Consider the following 24365-nt stretch of genomic DNA (forward strand, 5'->3'; position numbering starts at 1 on the left):
TTACAAATATAATTTGTAAAATTATGTGAAATTCCTCTGCTGACTTGTTTTTAAAGTTGTTTTATGTCAAAGTTATTAGAATATTATTACATAAAGAATCATCTGCCATTTAAAAATGCAAGTAAATGTCTGTTTAACACTACATTTCTGGAGATTAGTTTTCAAATATTACTGATGACCATATGTTCCTTACTGCAGTTCAATTGATCATGCCTATACTGAAGTGAGATTCATGACAATGGATTCAGTTGCCTAATGAGCAATTCCATTTTATTTTTCCATAATAGTAAACATAACAAATTCATGTGACATGACATTAACAATAGATTTAACAGTAGATTTTTCTTTAATGCTGAGTGTTCCTATATGTCACTATATTTTTCCTCTTTTAGATGAATTTATAGCAAACAGAATTCAGGTTTAGCAACTTCTGTGATCTTTTTCAAAGCATACTCAAAGAGTCATGGAACTTCCTTAAGCCTGGATCCTAGTTTAATAATATGTTGATCATTAAGGTGAGGTAAGGTTAACATAGATAGTATATATTATTTGGCCAGTACTTCTGGCATTTCCTTGAGAGGTGGCTTTAAGAGGAATGGAGGTAATATATTGCCATCATGACTAGTAGTAGCCATGTTACTCCATGATTTTGTTTCATCCATCCTAAAATTATCTAAGTTGCAGGAATTTATTATATCTTGTAGTAGCAGTGTCTGATGACATTAGTATATAAGGCAATGAAAAATATGGCATACTGTTATATTAGTGAAATGGCTTAATGTGGATTTTATATCAGTAACTTAAAATATAAAAATAATAAGTTATTTTCTTAAAAGCAATATACATTGCACTGGTAATATTCTTCATATATAAATTGAAGGTATTTCCAATGAGTGTACTTTTGTTTACTTCTGCATGCAGAGTGACATATCTTCCAAATTTCTGCTGGCAGTTACATTGGAATGATACTTTAAAGTCGATGAATAAACAAAAATCTCAATTTTGTTCAGTTTTCCTGATCTCTCATATTTTATTGTAGAAGTGATTCTCTGTTACTTAATTCCGACAATGGAATTAATTTGACTAAAAGCACCTGTATATCTTCTTGACATTAAGGTTAATCTGAAGAGACCATGTCCCTTTTGGGCAGATGATGGCCATTGCTCTATCAGAGATTGTCATGTAGAGCCTTGTCCTGAGGTATGTTTCAAAATAAAAGAAACCAAAATGTCTCTTTTTTTAATCTCCATGGGAACTTAAATTTATTGTCATGTACATAGTATTAGGCTAAATCCATTACAGTGGTGCCTCGGGTTACGAATTTAATTCGTTCCGCGGCCGCTTTCGTAACCCGAAAAGCCTTCGCAAGCCGAAAACCCATAGGCGCTAATGGGGAAAAGCCGCGTTTCGTGCGAAAAAGCGCCGAAAAGCACCAAAAAAATTTTTCGTAACCCGAAAAAACATTCGTAACCCGGAACAGTTATTTCCTATGGGATTTTTTCGTATCCCGGAAATTTCGTAACCTGGGTATTTCGTATCCCGGGGTACCACTGTACTTGCAATTGAGCCCTCAGAAATTAATGGAAATTGTGAGCCTCAACTAACTGATAGCCCATTGATTTCAATGCTTCTTCTCTGAGTAGGGATAGTATTGGTTTTAACCCATTGGTGTAAATATAACTAAGTAAGATTGTTGGGTTTTTCTACCAAACATCTGAAATTGTGAGAAATGATACATTTTTAATAGCAGTTTGGTATTACATTCTCTACTTGTGGAAAGAGGTTAGTGATATTTTTGCTCTGAGTAAAGAAACTGGCAAAGTTAAATTAAAGTTGTTGTTGTGTTTCTTCTTATGAGGACCTTAAGACAAACCTATCACAGGATTTTCTTGCAAAAAATGTTGAAAGGGGGTTTGCCTTTGCCTTCCTCTGAGGCTGAGAGAGCATGACTTGCTGAAGGTCATCTAGTGATTTTCCGTGGCTGAGTGGGGTTGAGACCCTGGTCTCCAGAGTCATAGTCTAGTGCTCAAATCACTATACCATGCTGGCTCTCAATTGAAGTGCCAGATCAAACAAGTTAAATACTCAAAGACCAATGTAATTTCTTTTTTGTTCTATTAAAATTAGTGGATGTGTAGTGGCTTAAATCACAACTCTGACATTTTGTCCATAAAAGGGTACTATGAATGACTCTGGTCCAAAACACATTCCAGAAATAATCCAATTTGAGATGGCTTTAACTGCCCTGGCTCAATGTTAGGGAATTCTGGCAACTAGTTTTGTGAGACCTTTAGCTTTCTGTGTAAGAGAGCTCTAGTGCTACAATAAACTACAATTCCCAAGATTTCCTAGCTCTGAGCCAGGGCAGTTAAAGCGATCTCAAACTAAGATTATTTCTGCAATGTGTTTTGGATCTCTGTTACGAATGCCAACAAATAGACAACCGTATCCTAAGCATTTTACAGAGAAGATTTCATAAAAATTGTGAAATCTAATGTGAAAAACTTACAGGCTTTCAAACAGGATAGAGTCTGAGTGCTCAACTAGCTTCCAGATGGCTTGACTCACCCATTTAAGTAAACCAGTGTGGTGTAGTGGCTGAAGTATTGAATTGGGGCTTGTGACATCAAGGTTCTTGTCCCCATGATGCTGGCTGACTTGAAATCAATCTTTGGCGGGTTACAAACTGCCACTTACGACGCGCTCCATGCCTGCTAGGGTTAGGAAGGGGCGTGGTAGGGTTAGGAAGAGTCGCCCCTTCCTAACCGGCCCTGGCCCCAACACGCACGGAGCGCGTCGTAAATGGCGGGGCCCATCCACATGGGCGCCGCCATTTTGACGTCTTGGACGCATAGCGTCCAGACGTGTCGTGGTGGAAGTGACGCCGCGAGGGCGCACTTCGCCCCTCGCGGTGCCACTTCCACGCTCCTTTTTCACTGCGCTCCTTCGACACTCCTTTTTCACTGCGCCGGGAAGCCTCGCGGTCTGGCCGCTGGGGCTTCCCTCCGCAGCGAATGGCGGCGGGGGGGAGAATGGCTGCTTGAGGGTGGTCTGTAACCCGCCTTTGTCAACTTCACCTGCTTTACTAATTTGTCATATAGAGGTGAAAGTGGGAGGGAGAAAAGATGTGTACCCTAAAGGTTCACTGGAGTTCACTGGTGAAAAAGCAGGATATAAATCATATTAATAAAATAAAACACTGCACTTTCTTCAGTTTATTTAGTTTTGAATTCAAGAATAACTTGTGAAAACATAAGAGTGAGTAATTACATTATTTGTGTGTTTCTTCCAGAGCAAGGTTCCAGTTGGAATTAAAGCTGGAAGTGCTAACAAAGTGAGTAATTTCTTCCTAAATAATTTATTTCCCCTTTTTTTAATTTTTTTCATTTATATCACACTTTTCTCCCAATAATGGAATTTAAGGTGGCTAGCAACATAGTTTAAAACAGTACAGGTTAAAGATGTACAGAGTAATGAATAAAGTATAAATATAATAGTTCAGGGGTAGGCAATCTGCGGCCTGCGGGCCGGATGCGGCCCGGCAAGGCCTTGGGACTGGCCCCCGCCTGGTCCTGCTGCCGATTGCCGCCGGAGCCTTTGGCCTCTCGTGTGAGGGCGTGGGGCCTTTGGCCTATCAGGAGGAGGTGGGCAAGGGGGGGGGGCAAGTGGCAGGCAAGGGGGGCAATTGTCTATAGAAGCCTCCGAAACATGCATTTATATTAACTCTCTTGATCCCTGTCCCTCGTGGTTAGCGGCCCAGGGGGGACCGGCGGTAACGTCATTGTTACGCCGGATAATTAATACATCTTTGAGGGATGGGCAATTTCCATCGGATCTCAAATTGGCCATTGTAAAACCGATCCTAAAAAAGCCCTCCCTCGACCCCCTGGTTCATAATAATTATCGGCCAGTCTCGCTGCTACCATTTTTGGGAAAGGTGATCGAGAGAGCGGTTGCGATCCAGCTTCAGGCGGTCTTGGATGAAACGGATTATCTGGACCCATTTCAAACTGGCTTCCGGGCGGGTTACGGGGTTGAGACGGCCATGGTCGCCTTGGTCGATGATCTCCGTCTGAGCGTCGACAGGGGAAGCGTGTCCCTGCTGGTGCTCTTGGACATCTCAGCGGCTTTCGATACCATAGACCATGGTATCCTTCTGGGACGCCTGGCAGAGGTGGGAATTGGGGGCACTGCGCTCCAGTGGTTCCGTTCCTACCTCTCCGGGAGGTCCCAGATGGTGCAGCTGGGAGACGTGTGCTCCGACGAGAGGCCCCTTAAAACTGGGGTCCCTCAAGGGGCCATTCTGTCTCCCATGCTATTTAACATTTACATGAAACCGCTGGGAGAGATCATCCGGAGACATGGGGCGCGGGGTTATCAGTACGCTGATGACACCCAAATCATTTTCTCTATGTCTCTGACTGATGCAGTGACTGGGGATGGCGTCTCTCCTCTCGTGGCCTGTCTGGAGTCAGTAATGGGCTGGATGAGGGAAAACCGACTCAAATTGAATCCAGAGAAAACGGAGGTACTAGTGATAGGTTCTCCTGGTCCAGGACTGGCGGTGGTTCCACCTGTCCTGAACGGGGTCACGCTCCCTGTGAAGGACTCCGTGCGCAGTCTGGGGGTGCTTCTTGACTCGTCGCTTCACCTGACTGCTCAGGTGAATGCGACGGTCAAGAGCACCTGTTATCAGCTTCGGCTGATTCGCCAGCTGCGCCCATACCTGGCCCAGAGGGACCTAGAAACTGTTGTACATGCTCTGGTAACTTCGAGATTGGATTTCTGCAATGTACTCTACATGGGGCAACCCTTATACCAAACTCGGAAGCTTCAAATGGTGCAGAATATGGCGGCCCGGCTGGTCACTGGTGCTCCCAGGACCAGCCATATAACACCTGTTCTTAGGGACCTCCATTGGCTGCCCATTCGCTTCCGAGCCCAATATAAGGCGTTGGTTATTACCTATAAAGCCCTAAATGGCTTGGGCCCAGGATACCTAAGGGACCGTCTCTCCCCGTACATTCCGCCTCGCACCCTCAGAACGTCTGGGCAGCAATTACTGAAGGTGCCTGGGGCCAGATTAGTCTCCACCTCGCGGAGGACATTTCCACAGCTGCCCCAGCCCTTTGGAATAAGCTGCCCACTGAGCTCCGCTCATCTACCACCCTGGCCCAATTTAGGAAGGATCTCAAAACCTTCCTATTCCAGCAGGCATTCCCCGAATAAATATCCTGTGGGCCTCCCTCCTCTTCTGTGGCCATGAGGTTGGGCTATAGGGGCTTTTTATTTGTTATTGTATTTTATGGATTTTTTAATCTGTCTTGCATTGTATGTATTTTAATCTTGTTGTAAGCCGCCCTGATCCCTGGAAGGGCGGGATAAAAATAAAAATTTTATTATTATTATTTATTATTTATTAACATTTTTAAAAAAATCAGCAAATTTTTTGCGTGTCCTCCATCTTTTTCTTTTTTTAAAAAAAAAGTCCTCCATTTGAAATTTTTGTCCTACATTTGTTCCAGTTTATTTATTTATTTAATTTTTAAAAAGTTATTTAATTATTTATTTTTTGGCTTCGGCCCCCCAGTTGTCTGAGGGACAGCATCCCGGCCCCCGGCTCAAAAAGGTTGCCTACCCCTGTAATAGTTATTTAAAGAGCAGTTAAACAATTTATAAAGTTAAAACGTTAAGCATTAAAAACATTAAAATTCATTGAAAGACCATATACAAACCTTAAAAAAACACTACACAGCATTAAACACCACCACAGTAAGTTTTTGAAAGCCTGATGGCATAAACATATTTTGAATTGAGGATGGAAGGGGGGGGGGAAATGGCTACTCTAGGGAGCTGCTCTAGGGAGGGAGCAGCTATCAAGAAGGCCCTCTCCTTTACTTCCACCAAATGATCCTGAGAAGGTGGTGGGACAGGGAAAAGGGCCTCTCCTAAAGTTCATAGAGTGCTTGGGGAACATATAAAGGGAGATACTGTCTTTCACATAACTTGGTACTCTAACCATATATTGCTTTATAAGGTCAAAACTATCAAACAGACTGGCATCTGTTGTAACAAGATTGTTGTGTACTCTCTGTAATCAGCCCTAGTTTACAGTGTGGCTGCAGCTCTTTGGGCCAACTGAAGTTTCTGAGCAATTTTCAAAGGCAGCCCTATGTAGAGCACATTACAGTAATCCAAATGAGATGTAACCAAGACATGTAACATTGTGGCCAGATCCAACTTCTCCAGAAATGTATGCAATTGGTGCACAAGCTTTAGCACTGTAAATACACTACTGGTCACTGCTGAAACCTGGGTCTTCAAGCTCAGAGCTGAATCTAGGAGTACCCCCAAACTGTGAACCACCCACCTTATAAAGGCAGAATCCCTATTCCCAGAGCTGCCTTTTGACTGACCAAGAGCACCTCTGGATTAACCTTCAGTTTGTTTGCCCTCATCCAGTCCATTACAGCTACTAGGCATGAGTTTAGCACAGGAGCAGCATCTTTACAATTATAGATGGAAAGAAGAAATAGAGCTGGATATCATCATCATACTGGTGACACCTGGCCCCAAAACCTCATCCAACCTCTCCCAGCTCTTTCACATGTAGATTAAATAGCACAGGCAAATGGTCAAGGAGTTGAGCAGGAATCCCCTAGCACTACCCTCTGAGAGCACTCCTCCAAGGAAGAATGGAGCAACTGTAGAATAGTACCTCCAACCCCCATCCCAGGGATGTAACTCAGAAGGATACCATGATTAATGATAATGAAATCCCTCAAGAATCCCAGCAGAACCAACAGGTACGCACTCCTCCTGTCCAGTTCCTGGCATAGATCATCCACCAAGGTGACCAAAATTGTTTCTGCCCCATAACCAGGCCTGAAATCATACTGAAATGGATCTAGATAATCCACCTCATCCAGGAATCCATGGAGTTGAGAAGACACCACACATCCTAGTACCTTGTCTAAAAATGAAATGTTTTTTGACCAAACAGTCTGTAAGGTTACATCCCTATACATATCTAGTATAGCGGGGTCCAGAGAAGGGTCCCCCCACCCCAGAAGACATCTTACCACAGCTTCCTTCAAGGATGTTGGGATTCTGCCTTGTTGTAAAGAGGCATTAATCACTTCTGTTACCTATTTATTTAATAAGCCAGGGCAAGAGTCTAGTATACATATAGTGGCTGTCATTCTCCAACGATCCTGCCCACATCTCTGGGCTGTAAAAAGTGAAAAGTATCAACACTGGTCAAGCAGGGGCCAAGGTTATATCCACCAGACCTGTATCAACTTTGGCCTCCAAGTCAGAGTGAATCTGAGTGATTTTTATATGTGAAGTGTTGTTGAATGGCTTACATTCTCTTTTGGGCCAGATTACCTGACCACTCAAAACAGTTATGTGCGGATGCAATAGTGTTAGCCAGAAAAGGGTTTTTTGCTACCTTCATTGTCCCACCCTAGGTCTTCAGATAAATTTTAGCCTGTTTACAGTTTGAATCACTCTTGAGTTTTCTGCTACTGCTGCTCAAGTCTCCATCCCTCCAAGAGTAGCAGAGGACTGGTTTAGCTCCACTCCAAGAGAAGGGACATTTTGAAGTGATCATGTCCCTGGTCATTTCTTCAGTCCAGAGACCAACTACAGCTTTAACAGGATTGCCTGCTGAGGCAACGGGAAGCTCCTCAAGAGCCATCAGGAATCCATCCAGATCCAGAAGCCTCCTGGGGAAGACTATTTTAATGATCCCCCCCACCACCACCACTGCAGAAGCTGTGTCCCAGCAAGTCTAAACCTGACCAAGAAGTGATCTGGCCATGACAACAGAACAGTAGAAAGTTCCTCCATTTCCAAATCACAATTTCCCACTCTGTGCAGGAAAATGAACTAGTGTATCCATGAGCATGAGTGGGGCCATAGACCCATGGTTGTCATGACAGCCATGAAGTTTTGAACCTCAGTATGGATGTTGACTTCCCTCAGCATCATAAACTGTGGATACTCCCAACATAATTCCTGAAACTACCTCAGCTAGCTCAGTAAAGGAGGCTGTTGAGCAGCAGGGTGGATGGTATGCCAACAGAATTCTTAATGTGTTCTGGCCACCCACCTTTAAACAAACACACACAAACCTTGCAGACTGTAGAACAGCACACATGGTCAGGAGGATATTATCTCAATTGATCACTGCAATTCTGTCTCTCTTCCCCAGGCCTTGCCTGCTGCTGCACAGAGAATCCTGGTGGGTAAAGCTGAGAGTGATTAATCCCTCCAGCCTCATTCAGACAGGTCTCTAATAAATAATAACATGAAGACAGTTCTCCCTTTTCCCACCAACGAAAGGCAAAATGCAGTTACCAGAGCTTGCTGCCCACTTATGCCAATCCCATGAGCTGCCACTGCATTGTGCTGTGTTTATTCAGTGGGGGGAGCTGGTGGGGGCTTTCTCATTGCTGTTTTGTATGTTTGCTTTTTCTTTTCAATTAGAGAGGATTGAAGCAGACAGTAGAACCAGAGAGTCTCACTGTGCTTCCTTGCCATGGAAACACAGTTGACCATTCTCTCTCTTTTTCTTTCTTTTTCTAAAGGTGAGCAGAAGCAAAGTGGGTCTAGCCTCATAGAAAGGGCCGCTTAATCAGAAGGTATTCATAATGTGGTTTCCTCCCAGAAGATCACTTCTGAAATTGGCTGTAGGGTCAAATGTCAGGCATGCACTGCAGAAGAGTTATTAATGTATAAGTCAGTCTTCATATGGATGTTTTCTTTTTCTGTATTCATGCATGTCTCTGATACTAGATGTTTTGATACAGAGTTGTATGTGCCTATTTCCTAAATACAATTTCCTAAATACAAAGGAGATATTGAAATTTTGCCTAGGAATGGAAATGTCTTCCTCTGTTCCAGAAGGGGTAATGCTCTGAAAGATCAAGTACATTTAATATTTGCAGAGTACTGTCCTTATTGTCATTATGATCATAAGTAAAAGTATCTATGTTGTACATATCAAATATCGTATAACTTGTCTTAACAGTATTCAAAGATAGCAAACCATACCAAAGAATTTGAAGACTGTGAACAAGCTAGCAAACTGGGGGCCATTAATAGTACATTAAGGTAAGCCTTCTTTTTAACAGCCAGCATGGTGTAGTAGTTTGAGTGTTGAACTATGACTCTGGAGACCAGGATTCAAATCCCTGCTGAGCCATGAAAACTCACTAGGTGACCTTGAGCAAGCCACACACTCTCAGCCTCAAAGCATGGCAAAAGTAAACCCCCTCTGAAGAAACATGCCAAGAAAACCCTTAGATAGGTTGGCCTTAGGGTTGCCATAAGTTGGAAATGACTTGAAAACAAACAGCACACACACACACAAAAGATAGGTAGATCCTGATATCCAATATTTATTGGATATACTAGTGTATTGCTGTTCATGGTGCTGTTGAAAACATTATAGTTGTGTTTAGTTACATCTTATCAAGCTGATTTGTAACATTTGCATGTAAATCCGATGAATACAGGAAATAGAGTGATAAGATGCTGTCTCTTAGTTTTCAGAACTGTTTCTCTGATAGCAAGATGTAGTCATGAATCTGAAACCTATTTCCGGATCTTCAGTTCCTTTCAACTCAAACCTGTTTGCTAGACTTAAGTGGACAATAAAAGATGTTCTTGACCTTTTGGTTAAGGAATTTACAGAATGGTATAGTAAGGAAAAGAAAGCTGTCTTTTAGTATGTGAGATCTAAGCATGGCTACCTAAAATATTTCCACCTTTGGAGTTTAGGTGTGGAATTATAACTGAAATATCCTGTAAGATGGCAGTTGTGCAAAAATTGTTTACTTCAGCTGTCATAACACAAAAAAAATATAGAACTTATATTTTGTGCTAGTTTTATAGCATGGCTTTACTTAATTAATTTTGTTATCGTTTATTTTTGTGGACTGCCTTGATCTTCTTTGGGGGGCTGTAACTGATATATGTTTCAGCCTCATATCAATAGTGATCTGAGCATTTTTAATATGAAAGGGAAATGGTATAATCAAAATAAATGCATTGTCCATTTACTAACACCATTCCCCCCCTGTTATCTTTCCACAGCAACCAAAGTAAAGAGGCTTTCATTGACTGGGCCCGATATGATGATTCACAGGATCATTTTTGTGAACTAGATGGTAAAACTATTTGTTCTTTAAAATCATGTGCTTTGCAACCTATGATTTTAAACCATAATTATTTCCTATACAAGCAAATGACATTGTGAAAGTCAAATTGGGTTCCACTTAACTAGAAGCTTGGTTCCTTCCATAAAAAGGAATAAAGCTTGGTTCTTTCCATTAAAAAATTGTTGGTGTTGCATGATTTCAAATATTTGTAGGGCAACTAACAAAAAGTCCTAGTAGTACTTCTCCCTCTTGTTTTCTTTCCCAGCATTTTGTGAAGAAAAAATAGAAGTTGTAGTGGGCTATCAGCTGTAACATTCAATTTTTATAATCAAAAGTCGCCTGTTTGAGAGCTGAATTGTATGAGTGGCTTAGGGTAAAATTTGCAAATTGTTTTGATGCCCCATCCATATATATTTCTATATAATGTGCTTGTTAATAATAGTAATAATAAACCTCTAAATCAAGCAACCTGTTTGTAAAAAGGCAAACAAATGGATCCAAGAACAGATCAAACCTCTTCTTGGAAGCCAAAGATGACTAAGGTCCAACTGCAGAAATAATGCAATTTGACACCACTTTAACTGCCAGGGCTCAATGCTCTGGAATCCTGGGAATTGTAGTTCATTGTGGCACCAGAGCTCTCTGACAGAGAAGGCTAACTGTCTCACAGAATTACAGTTCATAGAATTACAGTTCACAGAATTCCCTAGCATTCAGCAGGTCAGTTAAAGTGTCAAACTGGATTACTTTTGGATCTAAATTGAGGTTGTCATATTTTGGTCACATCATCAGAAGAGATGACTTACTAGAAAAGAAAGTAATATTATGAAAGGTGGAGGGCAGTAAAAAGAGAGGAAGACTACATACCAGATGGTTAATTAAGGACACTCTGGCCATGAACCTGCAGGACCTGAGGACAGGGGGGCTAGTAGGTATCTCATTCATAGGGTAACCATGAGTCAAGGCTGATGTGAGGGCAGAACTATAAAAGAAGGAACAAGCCAAGATATCACCTGAATTATTTGTTTCCTTTAGATGAGAGATCTCCTGATGCTCAGTATGTGGATTTGCTGCTGAATCCAGAGCGCTATACTGGATACAAAGGGCCCTCTGCATGGAGAGTATGGAACAGTATCTATGAAGAAAATTGCTTCAAGTAACTGGGGATGGAGGGCAAAATTAAAACATTTGCGTTTCTTTGAATTGCAGAAAATGTATCTCAAATCTTTTCTTTCCTTTAGACCACGATCAGTGTATCGTCCACTAAACCCTCTGGCACCAAGCAAGGGTGAGGCATTAAATATTTTGTAACATAATAATGGTTTGAAAGTTAAACGTTTGGAGTAACACATGCCAGACATTTAAAAAAGCAATAAGGACCTAAGGAATAAGAAGTTCCTCATATATAAACTCTCTGTGGGTCTATTTACTTGATGTACATTTCTCTTATGATAAGTGCTGTCAAGCCAGTTTACAAAATGAATCCATGTTTTAAAAAGTATACAGCATCCCAAATAGACTCATAAAAATCACAAAATATAAAATAGTAAACAAGTAAAAAAGAGAAACGGCAACTAAAGGTTCTAAATATTGTTGAAAATGTGTGGAAACAGAATAGACTTCACCTGGTATCTGAAAGATAGCAGCAAAGACATCAGAAATAGCAAGTTTCACACAGAGGTCCATGGTCTCAGCCTTACCACAGAAAAAATTATTCCATTTGTTAGCTACAAGCTTAGCACCTGTAGGTATAGGCACTCAGAGAAGAGCTTCTCAAGATGATCTCAACTAACAAGCAAGTTCATCTTAGAGATTACCCAGTCTGGTCAAATCAGCAATTTGGAAGTCACTGAAGTCTTTTAACACACAGTTGTTATCGTCACAACATGTAGTCCAACTTAAACAATCCGGCCTACCTCATTTTGCATCAGTTGAAGCTTCTGGAAATTTTTCAAATGCCCCATGAATAAACTCATTTTTGTAGACTAGTTTAGATGTTTCCAGAGCATACATCCAGCTTTGTGATTCTATCATTATGGTTATCTCTATGAAAAGACACAACCTGTACAATTACCATAAGTAGTGAAAGATGTTATGAGCTGAGCGATGGACTGAATAACAAATCAAATAAACAGTTTATGCATTTTTTAAAAAAATTGACAAATTTATATCTTTCATTAAAATGAAATACATGACTAGAATAAATTGTTACTCATCTTTTAAAACTTTCATTTTTTTTCAGGGGAGGATGATGGTGAGTTTTCATGATGTAATATTCTTTCAGTATATCCTTTTAAGTTTTGGAGCAAATAAAAACACAAAGTTAATTTAAAATAACTTAAATAACTTAAAGTAACAACATGCCTAATGTTGCCATTGAATTTCAAGAAGTGAAGGGAAAGAGGAGAAAGAGAAGCCAGTTCATGCAGATCAGGACTTAGATCATTTAGGCTTTGGAATGTGGATGCTAATTGTTTATCCTTTTCTTGTGGCTAATGGAAATGGTACTTTGATAATTAGTAAATACTTACTTGTCTGGATAGGTATTTCTATACTGATCACTATGAAGAAAGCAGATCAGCAGATTTCTGGAGATCTATGCATTAGTGAATATCAGATTTTGGCTTTTCTTGTCCAACTGGGGCCTATGCATATTTATATGGAACTTTAAAAAAAACTAATATAGTTAGTCTTGAGTGTCCCTTGATTGATTTAAGCATTGTTTTTGTTAATTTCTTAGGTTATTTTAAAACTATTAAGCCATTTCAAAACTCTAACCTGAATTTATTTCTATGTTCCCAGGGGAATCATTCTATACATGGCTAGAAGGTAAATAAATAACTTTGGGAAAATGCCAGTGAAATAGAAGATAGCTATTTCAGTTCAGCTGTATTGTGGAACCAAAAAGACTGGCGAACTTAAACTTCTAGGTCAAGAAAACTCATGCCATTGAACTTTCAGTCTTTTTTTCTTTAGTTCTATAAGACTTAATCATTTGTTTCTCAAAGGCTAATGATGAAATCATAATACTGATATCATAGCCCAAGGCCACTTTATCCAAAAGGTGAAATAGGACACATTTAATACATCCAATTCAAACCAAATGCTCAAAAAGGTCTCTAAGGCGGGTTACAGACTGCCATAAAGTACGCGCTCTGCGCGTACTAGGGTTAGGAAGGGCTGTATTAGGGTTAGGAAGGGTCTTACCTTCCTCACGGCCCTTCTGCGTAGTATGCGCGAAGTGCGTTGTAAATGGCAGCGCCCATCCACATGGGCGCCGCCATTTTGACGTCTTGGACGCATAGCATCCAGACGTGTCGCAGCGGAAGTGACGCCATGAGGGCGTGCTTCGCCCCTCGCAGTGCCACTTCTGTGGTTTGAAAAGGAGCGCCATTTCGGCGCTTCTTTTTCGCTGCGCCGGGAAGCCTCACAGTCTAGCTGCTGGGGCTTCCCTCCACAGCGAATGGCGGCAGTGGGAGAACGGCCGCTTGAGGGCGGTCTGTAACGGGCCATAGATTAATACTTACAGCATGGTTAGAACATAAGTTTTGAAAAGTAAAATCTCTCCCACTGTTCACATGAGCAAGGTGCCTGTTAAAATTTGGTGCTTTTTAACAATGTATCTCCACTTATATCATACACTCTGTGTCATCTTCATATGTGCAGTTCTGGATCTAGGCTCTTCCCTTGGTTCAGTTATAATAGGCTTTTGCAGCAGTCAGTTGCAGGCCAGGGAGGATAAGTTGATTACCTCCCTGTTGTCCTTCCCCTTCAAGACAAAAATCCTTTTGCTGAGGAAGGCCTTTAGCATATAAGTGGGCTTGCTGCTAAATGGAGTTTTAAATGAATGGTTACTTTATTGTTAGCTTGTTACTGTTAGATTTTTATTTTAGGTTATAATTAAGGTTTTTGTTTCCTTAATTGTTTTTTTTATTATGAGCTGCCTTGAGTGCCATTTTTGGTGGAAAGGTAGGATGCAAATTTAATAAATAAAGCCAAGGATTTCAATGGCATGAATGAACTGCAATGTGCCTTAGGTCTATGCACTACCCACTGTTTTCTGCAGACTAGGGGAGGAGAGCAATATGCAGGTTTGAACACATTTTACTCTTCAATCTGGGGAAACAAATTTGTGAGAAAAAGCTAGGATCTGAAACTCAGGTTTAATTCTGGTTTGTTATCTTTTACTTGGATTCTAAACTTGAAATTTGGCAAGTTTGAAATTCCAAATTTGACATTTGGAAGGGATTCTCATAAAAAAAACCTTTTGATTCTATAAAGGATCCTACTGGTTAAAGGAGAGAAGTTATTTCCACCCATTTCTTGTGCTCCTCCCATGCTATTATTATTATTATTATTATTATTATTATTAACCTTTATTTGTGAAGCGCTGTAAATTTACACAGTGCTGTACATGCAATCTTTTTAGATTGCAATCTAACATGCAATCTGTTACAAGGAATCTTTCTCCTGTCTGGAACGGAACTTGAGAGTGTACAATGGACTGCAGATAGAAGGGAGAATTACAAAATGTGTGCCTCCTCCCATCTGCCATACAACAAATTCTAGATCCTAACTCTGATTTGTTTAAAATCTAAAGCAAAGCTTCTAGACTCTGTATGGATGTGAAATAGTGGGGGGAGGGGTATGTGTTAGAACAGTGCTTAAAGCAGCTCATTAACATACTAGGAAATACAGTATATTATTACATACATATTTTATATTTGGCCTTTCTCACAGTATGAGACCCAAGGCAGCTTACATCACAGATTAAAATGGGGAATGCTAAAATAAATCATCACAGGATTATGTGGCTAGTGTAGAATTAGGGAGATGCAATCTTTCAGATAACCAGGACCCAAAACATGGAAAATTTTAATAGTCATAACCAGCATTTTTAATTGTTCACATAAATGAATCACTAGCCAGTGAAGCCGTGAATGGGGGTTATATGTACATTTGAACCAGACCACTGACTTATGCTAAGTTTGTAAAGGTTTTAACAATGTTTTTTTTCCTTTTTGTTTAGGCCTTTGTCTTGAGAAACGTGTATTTTATAAGCTTATATCTGGACTTCATGCTAGTATCAATTTGCATCTTTGTGCAAATTATCTACTCGAAGGTACTTTACCCATCTATATTTGTTATTATGGGAAGTTAATTGTTCATATGTTATTTCCAAAAAACATGGAAATCTTTTAATTGCATTTTAATTTTTAAGTGTAGTTTGAATCACTTTAATGTTCACTTTTTATATGATTTTAGATGTATTCTCTTTTTAAAATTGTAAGCTGCCTTGTATCCCAATTTTGGGAGAGAGGCAGGCTATAAATAAATATAACAGCAACAAGAAGTTATATTGAACAGCATATCAAAATTCAAAATATTGTTTTTCTAGAAACTTGGGGGAGACCTCGTTGGGACCACAATGTTAAGGAATTCACTCGTCGATTTGCCCCTACTGAAACAAAAAGTGAAGGTCCAAGACGACTAAAAAATTTATATTTCTTGTATTTGGTGGAGCTACGTGCATTGTCAAAAGTTGCATCATACTTTGAGCGTTCAATTGTAGACCTTTACACTGGAAATGCTCAAGAAGATATGGAGACAAAGTCTCTCCTGTTAGAAATCTTCAGAGACACAAAGTAAGTGTGCCTTTATCAAGTCCACAGTAGATATAGTCATATGCACTGAAAAATCTGTAGGAATTGGCATGTAGCTGAAGATATTAAACAGCCTGAGACAATTAGTCAAAGGTGTATGGGATGATGAAAATGTTTTGTAACCTTTCCTTCAAGGACAGCAACTGCTAGAAAATGAGAAAAACAGCCCTACCTAGCTGCTGTTAAAATTTTTAAGCAAAGCAGGAATTCTCCTATTCTTCTGTGTATAGAATGAAAGGAAAGGATGTTGCACTGAACAAGCCGCCTACTTAGCCCTCTATTCCACTCAGTTCTGAAAACCAAAAACTCTTGTAAGAGGGCCAAAGCAGTCAGGAAATAATTACCAAATAGCAGGAACATGAATGGAAATTGTGTTAGTAATAAAATAACTCACTTTAAGGCTTGATCTTTAAAAAGTTTGAGGGGTTTAAGATGCTATTTTTTTCATGCTTGATATCATTGTAGAATTGTTCATGCAATTGGAAATTCAGAACACTTGCAATAGATTTTGAAAATTTGATGTATCTTTAAATGTAATTCACTTAGGTCCTTTCCTATGCACTTTGATGAAAAGTCTATGTTTGCTGGAGACAAAAAAGAGGCCAAATCTTTAAAGGTAGGCACAATTATTTCATACATTATAATGTAAGTTGTATAAAGGAAAATGTGTAGAGCTTAAAATTGTCAAAAACAATATACTTTGAAACAAATGGAACTGTTTTTTAGGGGTCATGATTTTAAAAAGGTAATTTAAATAAGAAATAAATAAATCTGAAAGTCACATTAACATTATTGGTTATCAGATGTTGTGTCCATACTGGAGGGTTTTTTGTGTGTTTTTTTTACCCTTTAAAAATGAGACGTCTATATCAAGCATTACTCCTGCTTACTCAAAATTGCCTAAAAGAACTGGTACAGATAACTGAAACAGATTTCAGTGCTGCCCTAGCTCAGTCATAATATGGGCATTGTAAGTCCCTAGATGGCATGCACTTTTCTATTGGTTTGTGTACAAATCAAACCTCCACTTTCCCTTTCAGAACTATCAGGCACCATTGAAACTGGCATAGTAGCCACAGTTAGCTCGTAGTCAGTTTGCAACCATGGTTAAAAGTGATTTTGTAAATCATTGGTAGGTGAAACCACTAGTGGAGAGTTACAACCAAAATGTGGTTATCATTTTAAGGGAAGTGAATCCATTTGCATAAAGGGAAGCAGGACTTGTATTAATTACTAACCATAACAGTGAGAGGCCCAACAATTTTGTCAGAAAATGCAGTGTCTCACTGACTTGTAAAGTAGAAATTTCAGAGAAGCTGTATTGTTTAAATATATAATTTCTTTATTTATTGATAGGAAGAATTCAGGCTACATTTCAAGAACATATCCCGTATCATGGATTGTGTTGGCTGTGATAAATGCAGGTTATGGGGTAAATTGCAGGTGTGTAATGTGTCTATTCATTTATGTGGAAGCACATAGGACCCCATGTGATAAAGCCCTTAAACTGCCAAATAACCTCCAGTAGGCCAATTACCAAATAACTCTGATGATAGCAATTTGGAGATCTTTCTTGAAATAACCCCTGAACCTGTAAGGAAGATCCAGTGCATTTTATAGCTGGTTGACATCAATCTTACTAGCCTGAGTCCATGCCAAGTTAATTCCCATTTTTATCCATATTAAGTATTTCCTGTTGATGATGAGGCCAAGCTGTAGGAAACATCATTTTCTCCTGCTCTGAGTACTGGATGTATGTTCAGAATGCTAGAATATGTTTTTGTTAATTATGAATTATAGAGGACATTAGCACTTATATTTGCATTACGAAAAAGTATCTTGGGGAAAATTTTGACACTTTAGTTTGGTAATATTAGGATTTTTGTTTATGGGAATGAATTAAAATGATCTGAAAATAGAAAGATACTGGACTATCAAATGGCACACATGGATTGGGAATCAATACTTGTGTATGAGGGGGATGCTTGTCCTCCGCAGTGCAGCCCTTGATGCTGCATAGAAAACATGTTTTTCATCTTTCACAACAGTTGCAATGGCCATTGGCCAAAAGCAATAAAGTATGTATGTATGTATATCTTTCTAGAACAGGTTTTCAGGGTGAGAAAGGGGCTTCAGTTGGGAGATGAGATTAATCCCCCCCCTCCAGTTCTGCAGATGGATGCAATTCCATCAGCAGATGTCCCTTCCTGGATTTTGGCCATGAATTTGTGAAAGGGTTTAGTATTGGTTCATAGTCTTCAGTCCTAGGTTTTTGTTACAACTTTTATGTTTGCTGCTGCTGCTATTGCCTTGCTGTTCAATGATCTCTCTCTCTCTCTCTCTCTCTCTCTCTCTCTCTAAGACTGAAGGATTAGGAACTGCTTTGAAGATCTTATTTTCTGAAAAAGAAATAAAAAACCTTCCTGAAAATAGTCCATCAAAAGGTTTTCAACTCACACGGCAAGAGATAGTTGCTCTTCTAAATGCATTTGGAAGGCAAGTGGCACTTAGGTTACTATAGTAGTGTAGGCTAGCCCAACAAAGATTACATAATTCTAATGTAATCTTGAAATTGGTCATTGTTATCTTAAGTATTTATATATTGCCTCTAAGCTTTGAAATCAAATATAGCATGCTTAAAATATTTTACACAGTCATTCAATTCACAGTAAAATCATATTAAAATATAGACCTTTATTCATTTGCTGGTCCCAGCTAGAGTAGACTTATTGAATCAATAAAGTTTACACATGTGTTCATTTACTGTTCATTAATTGGAATCAGTGGGTTGGTAAGAGATAGGTTTTAGGCATGTAAAAGATATGTTATCCCCTCACTTCCCACAATAAGGATACCAGGTCTCTTCTTTAGCATTGTTTGCTTTGCCCACACAGGGCACATAGGTATTAGTGACAGTGAGCAGTTTAACAACATTATTGAATTCTAGATGAAATTAATTAAGTTACTTCCATTGTTCTACAAAAATGGTGCCCAATGCTGCTTATAACAATAATAATTAAATAGTATTTCATAATGAATAATTAAAAGGAACACAGATTTACAAACTCATCAGTAAAGCATAACCAGTACCCAACCTGTAAAATCCCTTCAGCAGCAAATGACAAGTCTGTTGGAATAAAAAGTTATTTTCCTTTCAGCATCAGGGCAAGCGAGAAGGCTGGCCTCGCTTCCATAGCAGAGGGAGTTCCAGAGCCTCAAGCCGCCACAGAGAAAGTCTTTTCTTACATTTACACAAAACATACCTTCTAATTTCAGGGTAGTGCCTAACAAGCACCTCTCCCAGTTTTTAATATTGAAGCTCAGTTATATTGAAATGTATGTCTTTTGGGTAGCCTGGTCCGAAGTCAGGTAAGGCTTTTGTAGGGAATAACTAGCACTTTGATTTGTACCCATAAACAGCTCATAATGCTGTTAAGATGTATTACACCCTCCCACTCCCATTATGTGATCCTATTCAGTAGTATGCATAGACCATTCTGAGCCACATGAAGTGTGCAGGCACTTTGCAAAGGCAATTCCATGTAGTCCAACAAGGATATAACTAAAGCATCTATCACCATGGTCAGATACAACTCTAAAAAAATGGGCATAGTTGATTTTGTTGTATTTGCCATAAAATCAGTTTTGACTTGTGGTGACCCTATGAGTGAGAAAGTCACCAGTCATCATCCTGCTCAGGTTTTGCAAATTCAGAATTGTGGCTTTCTTTGTAGGATCAATCCATCTGGTCTTCCTCGTTTCCTACCATATAGTTTGTAAATTCAGCTTCTGGCTACCGTGAACACGTGGGTATCGGGGTTCAGGGATAAATTCAGGAATACGGTCAAACTGTGAATCTCAGTTTTCAAGGGGAGTATAAAACTATCTTAAGTCACTGATCTGACCAGGAACAGTTCTGACTTGTCTGGATTGAATTACAGTTTGTTTACTCTCATCCAGTACCTTACTGACATGAGACACTAGCTCAGAACTGTAAAGAATCTTTAGGTTTAAATGGAACAAAACAAGAGAGAGATGGATAACAGCATGCTGGGTAGTGTTCTGATTTGCACAGGAAGCTGCAAACTAAAGAGTTCAGTGTAACATACAAGAAATATTTCTATTAATTTCAACCTTTTTGGTTCCCTTCCTTTACAGACTTTCTACAAGTATACGAGAGCTGCAGAATTTCAGAGTTTTATTACAACAGACAAGTTAACGAAGGTTTTTTCTACTGCTAGAAGAGGTTGATAATTTGACACCAAGCATAACAAAACAATATTTATGCAAACTGTTCTAAAGGAGGAAAAAATGTAATACCAACTTGAATATTTAAAGTAGAAAATCTTAGCCATTGGACAAAGATATTTAGGAATGAAATACCTAACTTTAAACATGTAAATTATGCTCTTCTTCCACTATCTTACTTTTTGTACACTTCTTGTACCTTCATTTGAAACAAATGTTTATTTTTTTTTTCTACTGAGGTTCTCTTGCTTTACATTGAACTACAAAGTTTCATTTAGACATTCATTCCATTGACCAAATGGAAAAATATTGACGTGTTGCCTAAAAACAGCTGGTGGTGATATTTTAAACAGTTATATTTATTTGAAGGACCAGATGCTGTTAAACAAAATTTCTTTGATGTGTTATTATATACTTGATTTGTTTATAACAATAATAAAAATGGCCAGTAAGGATTTTACTAATATGAGCCCCTTGGTATCCAGAGGAGACCTTTTTTTCCCCTTCTCTCCATTCACCCTTTCCTTACCACACCACCCCTTTAATTTTGTTGCTACCACAGTTGCCTGCCTTATGAGGAGAGGAGACTGTATTAACCTTACCCCAAAGTTCATCAGTTCTTGTACATGTCTGCTGAAGGGGCCATTAGTGTTCAGTGCTGTTAACTTTACTGTTTTGCTGATTCCTGCTCTTGGCTCTTTACAATATAGCCAATTTTCTCTCTCTCTTTATATAGAACTATGAACATTTAAAATAACCCCACTTCCAAAAATATCAGTTTCTGTGTAGCTCTGTCATTCAAATAATAGGGGGAGAGTAAAAGCAAAATGTATCTCTCCCAGACACAACTTCTTTAAAAAGGGGCCCTTCAAATTCATTACTTCATATCTGCCTATGCAATTTCCAGTCATACCTTTTTAAAAAAGAGAAAAGTAAAATCTATAGTAAAACGGGTATTCTCTGCATAAATTTGATCCTACCTATGAAGGTGAATCTAATTTGTTCACAGAACAATAGCAAACAAATGGTTTTTAAATTTTAAATTTGCAGTAGGAAGATTTCTATAAATTGTGATGGAGCACCTTACTTAAAAAATTGTCTGCAATGTAATATTTGTATTTAGTGAGGGATGTTTGAATACAGCATGAATGTCAATGTTGGTACAGTAAACAGACTTTGTACATATGTTTTGCTTTGAAAAGTAAAACAATCTTTACAAAATGAATTAAAAGTGCTCTTAAACCCTTTTAATAGAAGACATCTTTGCTATTGCGTATATGTGTAGATACATTGCTTTAAGCAACACAGAGAACTTAATAGTTTAAAGCATGGGGGAGCACTCATCATCTATACATCTGTGCACAACTGAAAACCTATCTACAAAATTTAGAGGAAAAAATTAGAGAAAAATGGAATGGGTGACAAGGATTGGAAAGCTGATACTATTCCATGTTGCTCTGTTTTGTCAGACCATTAATTAAGTTTGTGATACACTAAGCATAGAGTTATATTCAGTGGGATCTCTCCATTGCCAAATACTCATCAGTCCAGTAGAGAATCTGTACAGCACCTTGTTAGGATGTTACTGCTGGTTTAACTCCTAATAAAACCAATGGCAGTACAGTATAAGGAAGTATCAAATTTCCTCTTGTACAAGCAATTCTCCATTCAGGTACAGTGCAGTGATGTGCAGGCTCTGCCCCCTGCCAAGAACAGCTGGGAAGGTCCTGAGTTTGTGCTCTAAGGCCAAGCAGGATCTCTGCATCTCTGTTAATGGGAAGAAATGCTTTTTGTTTCTTTGCTTGCAAATGCAATCCCCTCTTGTTATAAACTGCATTGATTCTGCAAACTGAAGTTTGTGGTCTTCACACATCAGCTGCTTAGTTAAGTGTACTAAGTACCAATTGTGAATCTAGATACTGTTCTGTATTCACAATTGCTAATTAGTCACACCTTGCTATTAGACACGCTTGCCATGATAGTAACTTCCCCCAAAACCTGCTTTACTAGGCAGCATCTGCATAGGAAGGAGGTCCATTTTGCTTGTGTAAGAGCATGAGTGAATGATGTTTCCATCATGTGGGGAGAGGGAGATTAGACCAGGAGAGGTGTTTTAGTTAAATAGATACAGGATACAGCCATTTTCTTTATGTCTACAAAAGGTTAGGGAAAACCTTCTCCTGAATCCATCCATTTACATGTTTGCAAAATGCTGGCAGATGTTTGTTTTCAACAATTACTTGTGTTAACAATTACCACTAAACAAATACAATCCAGGAGGAAGGTCATTGTATCTATAGCTTGGACAGAAAGTGAAGGTGAAGATTTGGGTAAGATTTATTAGTGTGGTTTAGTATACAAAAGTGATTTAGTACATAAAAACAGCAATTCTGATGGACACTTTGGCTGTTCTTAAAGTTTTTAAAATTGTGTTTTGTAAAATTGTTCATGTTAGCTTGGGATCATGGAAGCTATAGTCCAACTGATCTGAAGGGACACAATGGGTATGGATCTACCATATATACTTGACGATAGGGTGACCTCATGTACAGGTCGAGGGCAGGTTTTGGGGCCAAAATTATGGATTTTGATCTAGCCCATGGATGTTGAGAGTAAAACTTGAATGAAGCAAAGGAAAACAATGCCAAAGAACTTACAAAATTCCAACAGGCATCACTGTTTATCATCAAACTAAAGGCTGAATGGATGAAAGAATAGAAGAAGGTTAGTGCTTCCAGGACAGATTATGCTCTTGCCTTTCACCAGAGGATGGTTTCCTTTTTTAAAGGAGTTAAAACACAGGACTTACATTGAGGTTTTTTGGAGTTAATTTTTGATTAAAATTTCTAGACTTACACATGAGTATATACAGTATTCCAAATGAATGAAGTATTAACCAATTCCATTACTAACATCAGGATTCCACGAAACAGAAAATAAAACTTGTTGATTGCAATGGAGAAAAATCACTTGCCAATTCGTTTTATTCATGGCTGCAGATCAAAATATATGGGATCCTTTAAAAAAACAAATGAACACCTTGCTGGAACAAGAAATGTAATGGTTTATATTTGCATACTGACATTTTTTCAAAAGACTTGATGAGATGCACACAAGTCCAATCAGAACAATACTTACACTGTACACTATATTTTATAAAGTGAAATTGGCATTAGAAACAACTAGTTCTGTATATATAAAAAGTGGCAATGTAAGAAAAAGATTCTACATATGAATTACAGTATCTTTCCACATAAAAATAATTAAGCACAGTGGGCCCTCCCCTTACGCGAGGATCCGTTCTGGATCCCCCCATATAAAGGGAAAGCCATGTATGCTCGCATCCCATTGGAAACGGGTGTGTGCACGTGATGGCATGGGCCATTGCTTTTCTCCCTGTGTGGCTTCCACATAAGCTGGAAGCCATGTATTGTGAGCCCACGTATGGCGCTGGCGCACTGTAATACAAAATTTGTCCCTTAAGCTACAATCTTGTAAAAACATTCTTGTATTTAAGTTTTGTTACAAAAGAAGACTCACTTCAAGAGCAGTTCTGTTTAGTCTTCACTATAAATGAAGGCTCACTGACTTTGGTGGAAGTTCTCCTGTGTATAATTTAAGTATAAATGGAAATCTTGGCAGGATCACAGCCTAAATGCCACTCCTTGCAGTACACATACACATTGTGTAGCTTGATAAAGTAGATTTGTTTTTCCTTCAACACCATTTCATGAGCTGTGCAAAACATGTGTAACTTGTGCCCCTTCCTCATGTGAATGAAAGGGAAATTAGCACTGGTTTGGTGTCACATTGGGCTTGGTCGTTCAGTCTCTGATATACAGTCATGCTGTAGAGATCCAACATGAGCCATGAAACTATTGCTTTGATGCCCCCAGTCGTAGTAGTCAGGGGAGAAACTAGAAAACAAAATTAAAGAGAAATTAACTTCATAAAACATGAAAGATAAAGGAATCACACATTTTTGTGAAGTTTCTGGCAAATGCTTGACTAAACATAGTTTGGTTCAAGGAACTGTGTAGACATGTTTGCTGCAATCCTGTGGTTCTGGAAATGAATGCCAATTGTGTTTGGCCAGGAATTTGCTAGAGGGCCTGGAATTATAACAGACTGTAACTGTGGCTTGGCCTAAATTTTGTACTTAGCTGCTAATCCAGGTCATTAAGAGTTCTACAGCAACAATCTCTAATTGTACTAAGAGAAATCTGAATAGAGTTTTTTATTTACACACAAGGTATTTTGATGAAATGAAGAAAGATTTCTGATA

General features: G+C 39.0%; 2 protein-coding genes across 5 annotated transcripts in view; one reads left to right on the forward strand and one right to left on the reverse strand.

Annotated features, from left to right (window-relative positions):
* ERO1B (endoplasmic reticulum oxidoreductase 1 beta) overlaps positions 1–21336 on the forward strand; it is a 33374-nt gene extending 12038 nt beyond the window's left edge. The window contains exons 3-17 of one of the 4 annotated variants that reach the window (XM_042451664.1): positions 1117–1200; positions 3293–3334; positions 8219–8248; positions 9038–9120; positions 10105–10178; positions 11205–11325; positions 11411–11457; positions 12412–12423; positions 12972–12998; positions 15199–15291; positions 15568–15814; positions 16379–16448; positions 17189–17275; positions 18195–18328; positions 19991–21336. In XM_042451664.1, the coding sequence (XP_042307598.1) occupies positions 1117–1200; positions 3293–3334; positions 8219–8248; positions 9038–9120; positions 10105–10178; positions 11205–11325; positions 11411–11457; positions 12412–12423; positions 12972–12998; positions 15199–15291; positions 15568–15814; positions 16379–16448; positions 17189–17275; positions 18195–18328; positions 19991–20051 (1212 nt within the window). In that variant the 3' untranslated portion in view covers positions 20052–21336. The remainder of the gene's footprint in view (positions 1–1116; positions 1201–3292; positions 3335–8218; positions 8249–9037; positions 9121–10104; positions 10179–11204; positions 11326–11410; positions 11458–12411; positions 12424–12971; positions 12999–15198; positions 15292–15567; positions 15815–16378; positions 16449–17188; positions 17276–18194; positions 18329–19990) is intronic. The other 3 variants (XM_042451674.1, XM_042451683.1, XM_042451689.1) reach the window with 3 other exon arrangements.
* Positions 21337–23030: 1694 nt separating this feature from the next.
* GPR137B (G protein-coupled receptor 137B) overlaps positions 23031–24365 on the reverse strand; it is a 39315-nt gene continuing 37980 nt past the window's right edge. The window contains exon 7 of the mRNA XM_042451703.1: positions 23031–23997. Coding sequence (XP_042307637.1) covers positions 23886–23997 — 112 coding nt within the window. The 3' untranslated portion in view covers positions 23031–23885. The remainder of the gene's footprint in view (positions 23998–24365) is intronic.

This window comes from Sceloporus undulatus, chromosome 1, assembly GCF_019175285.1.
Source record: "Sceloporus undulatus isolate JIND9_A2432 ecotype Alabama chromosome 1, SceUnd_v1.1, whole genome shotgun sequence".
Lineage (NCBI taxonomy): Eukaryota > Metazoa > Chordata > Lepidosauria > Squamata > Phrynosomatidae > Sceloporus > Sceloporus undulatus.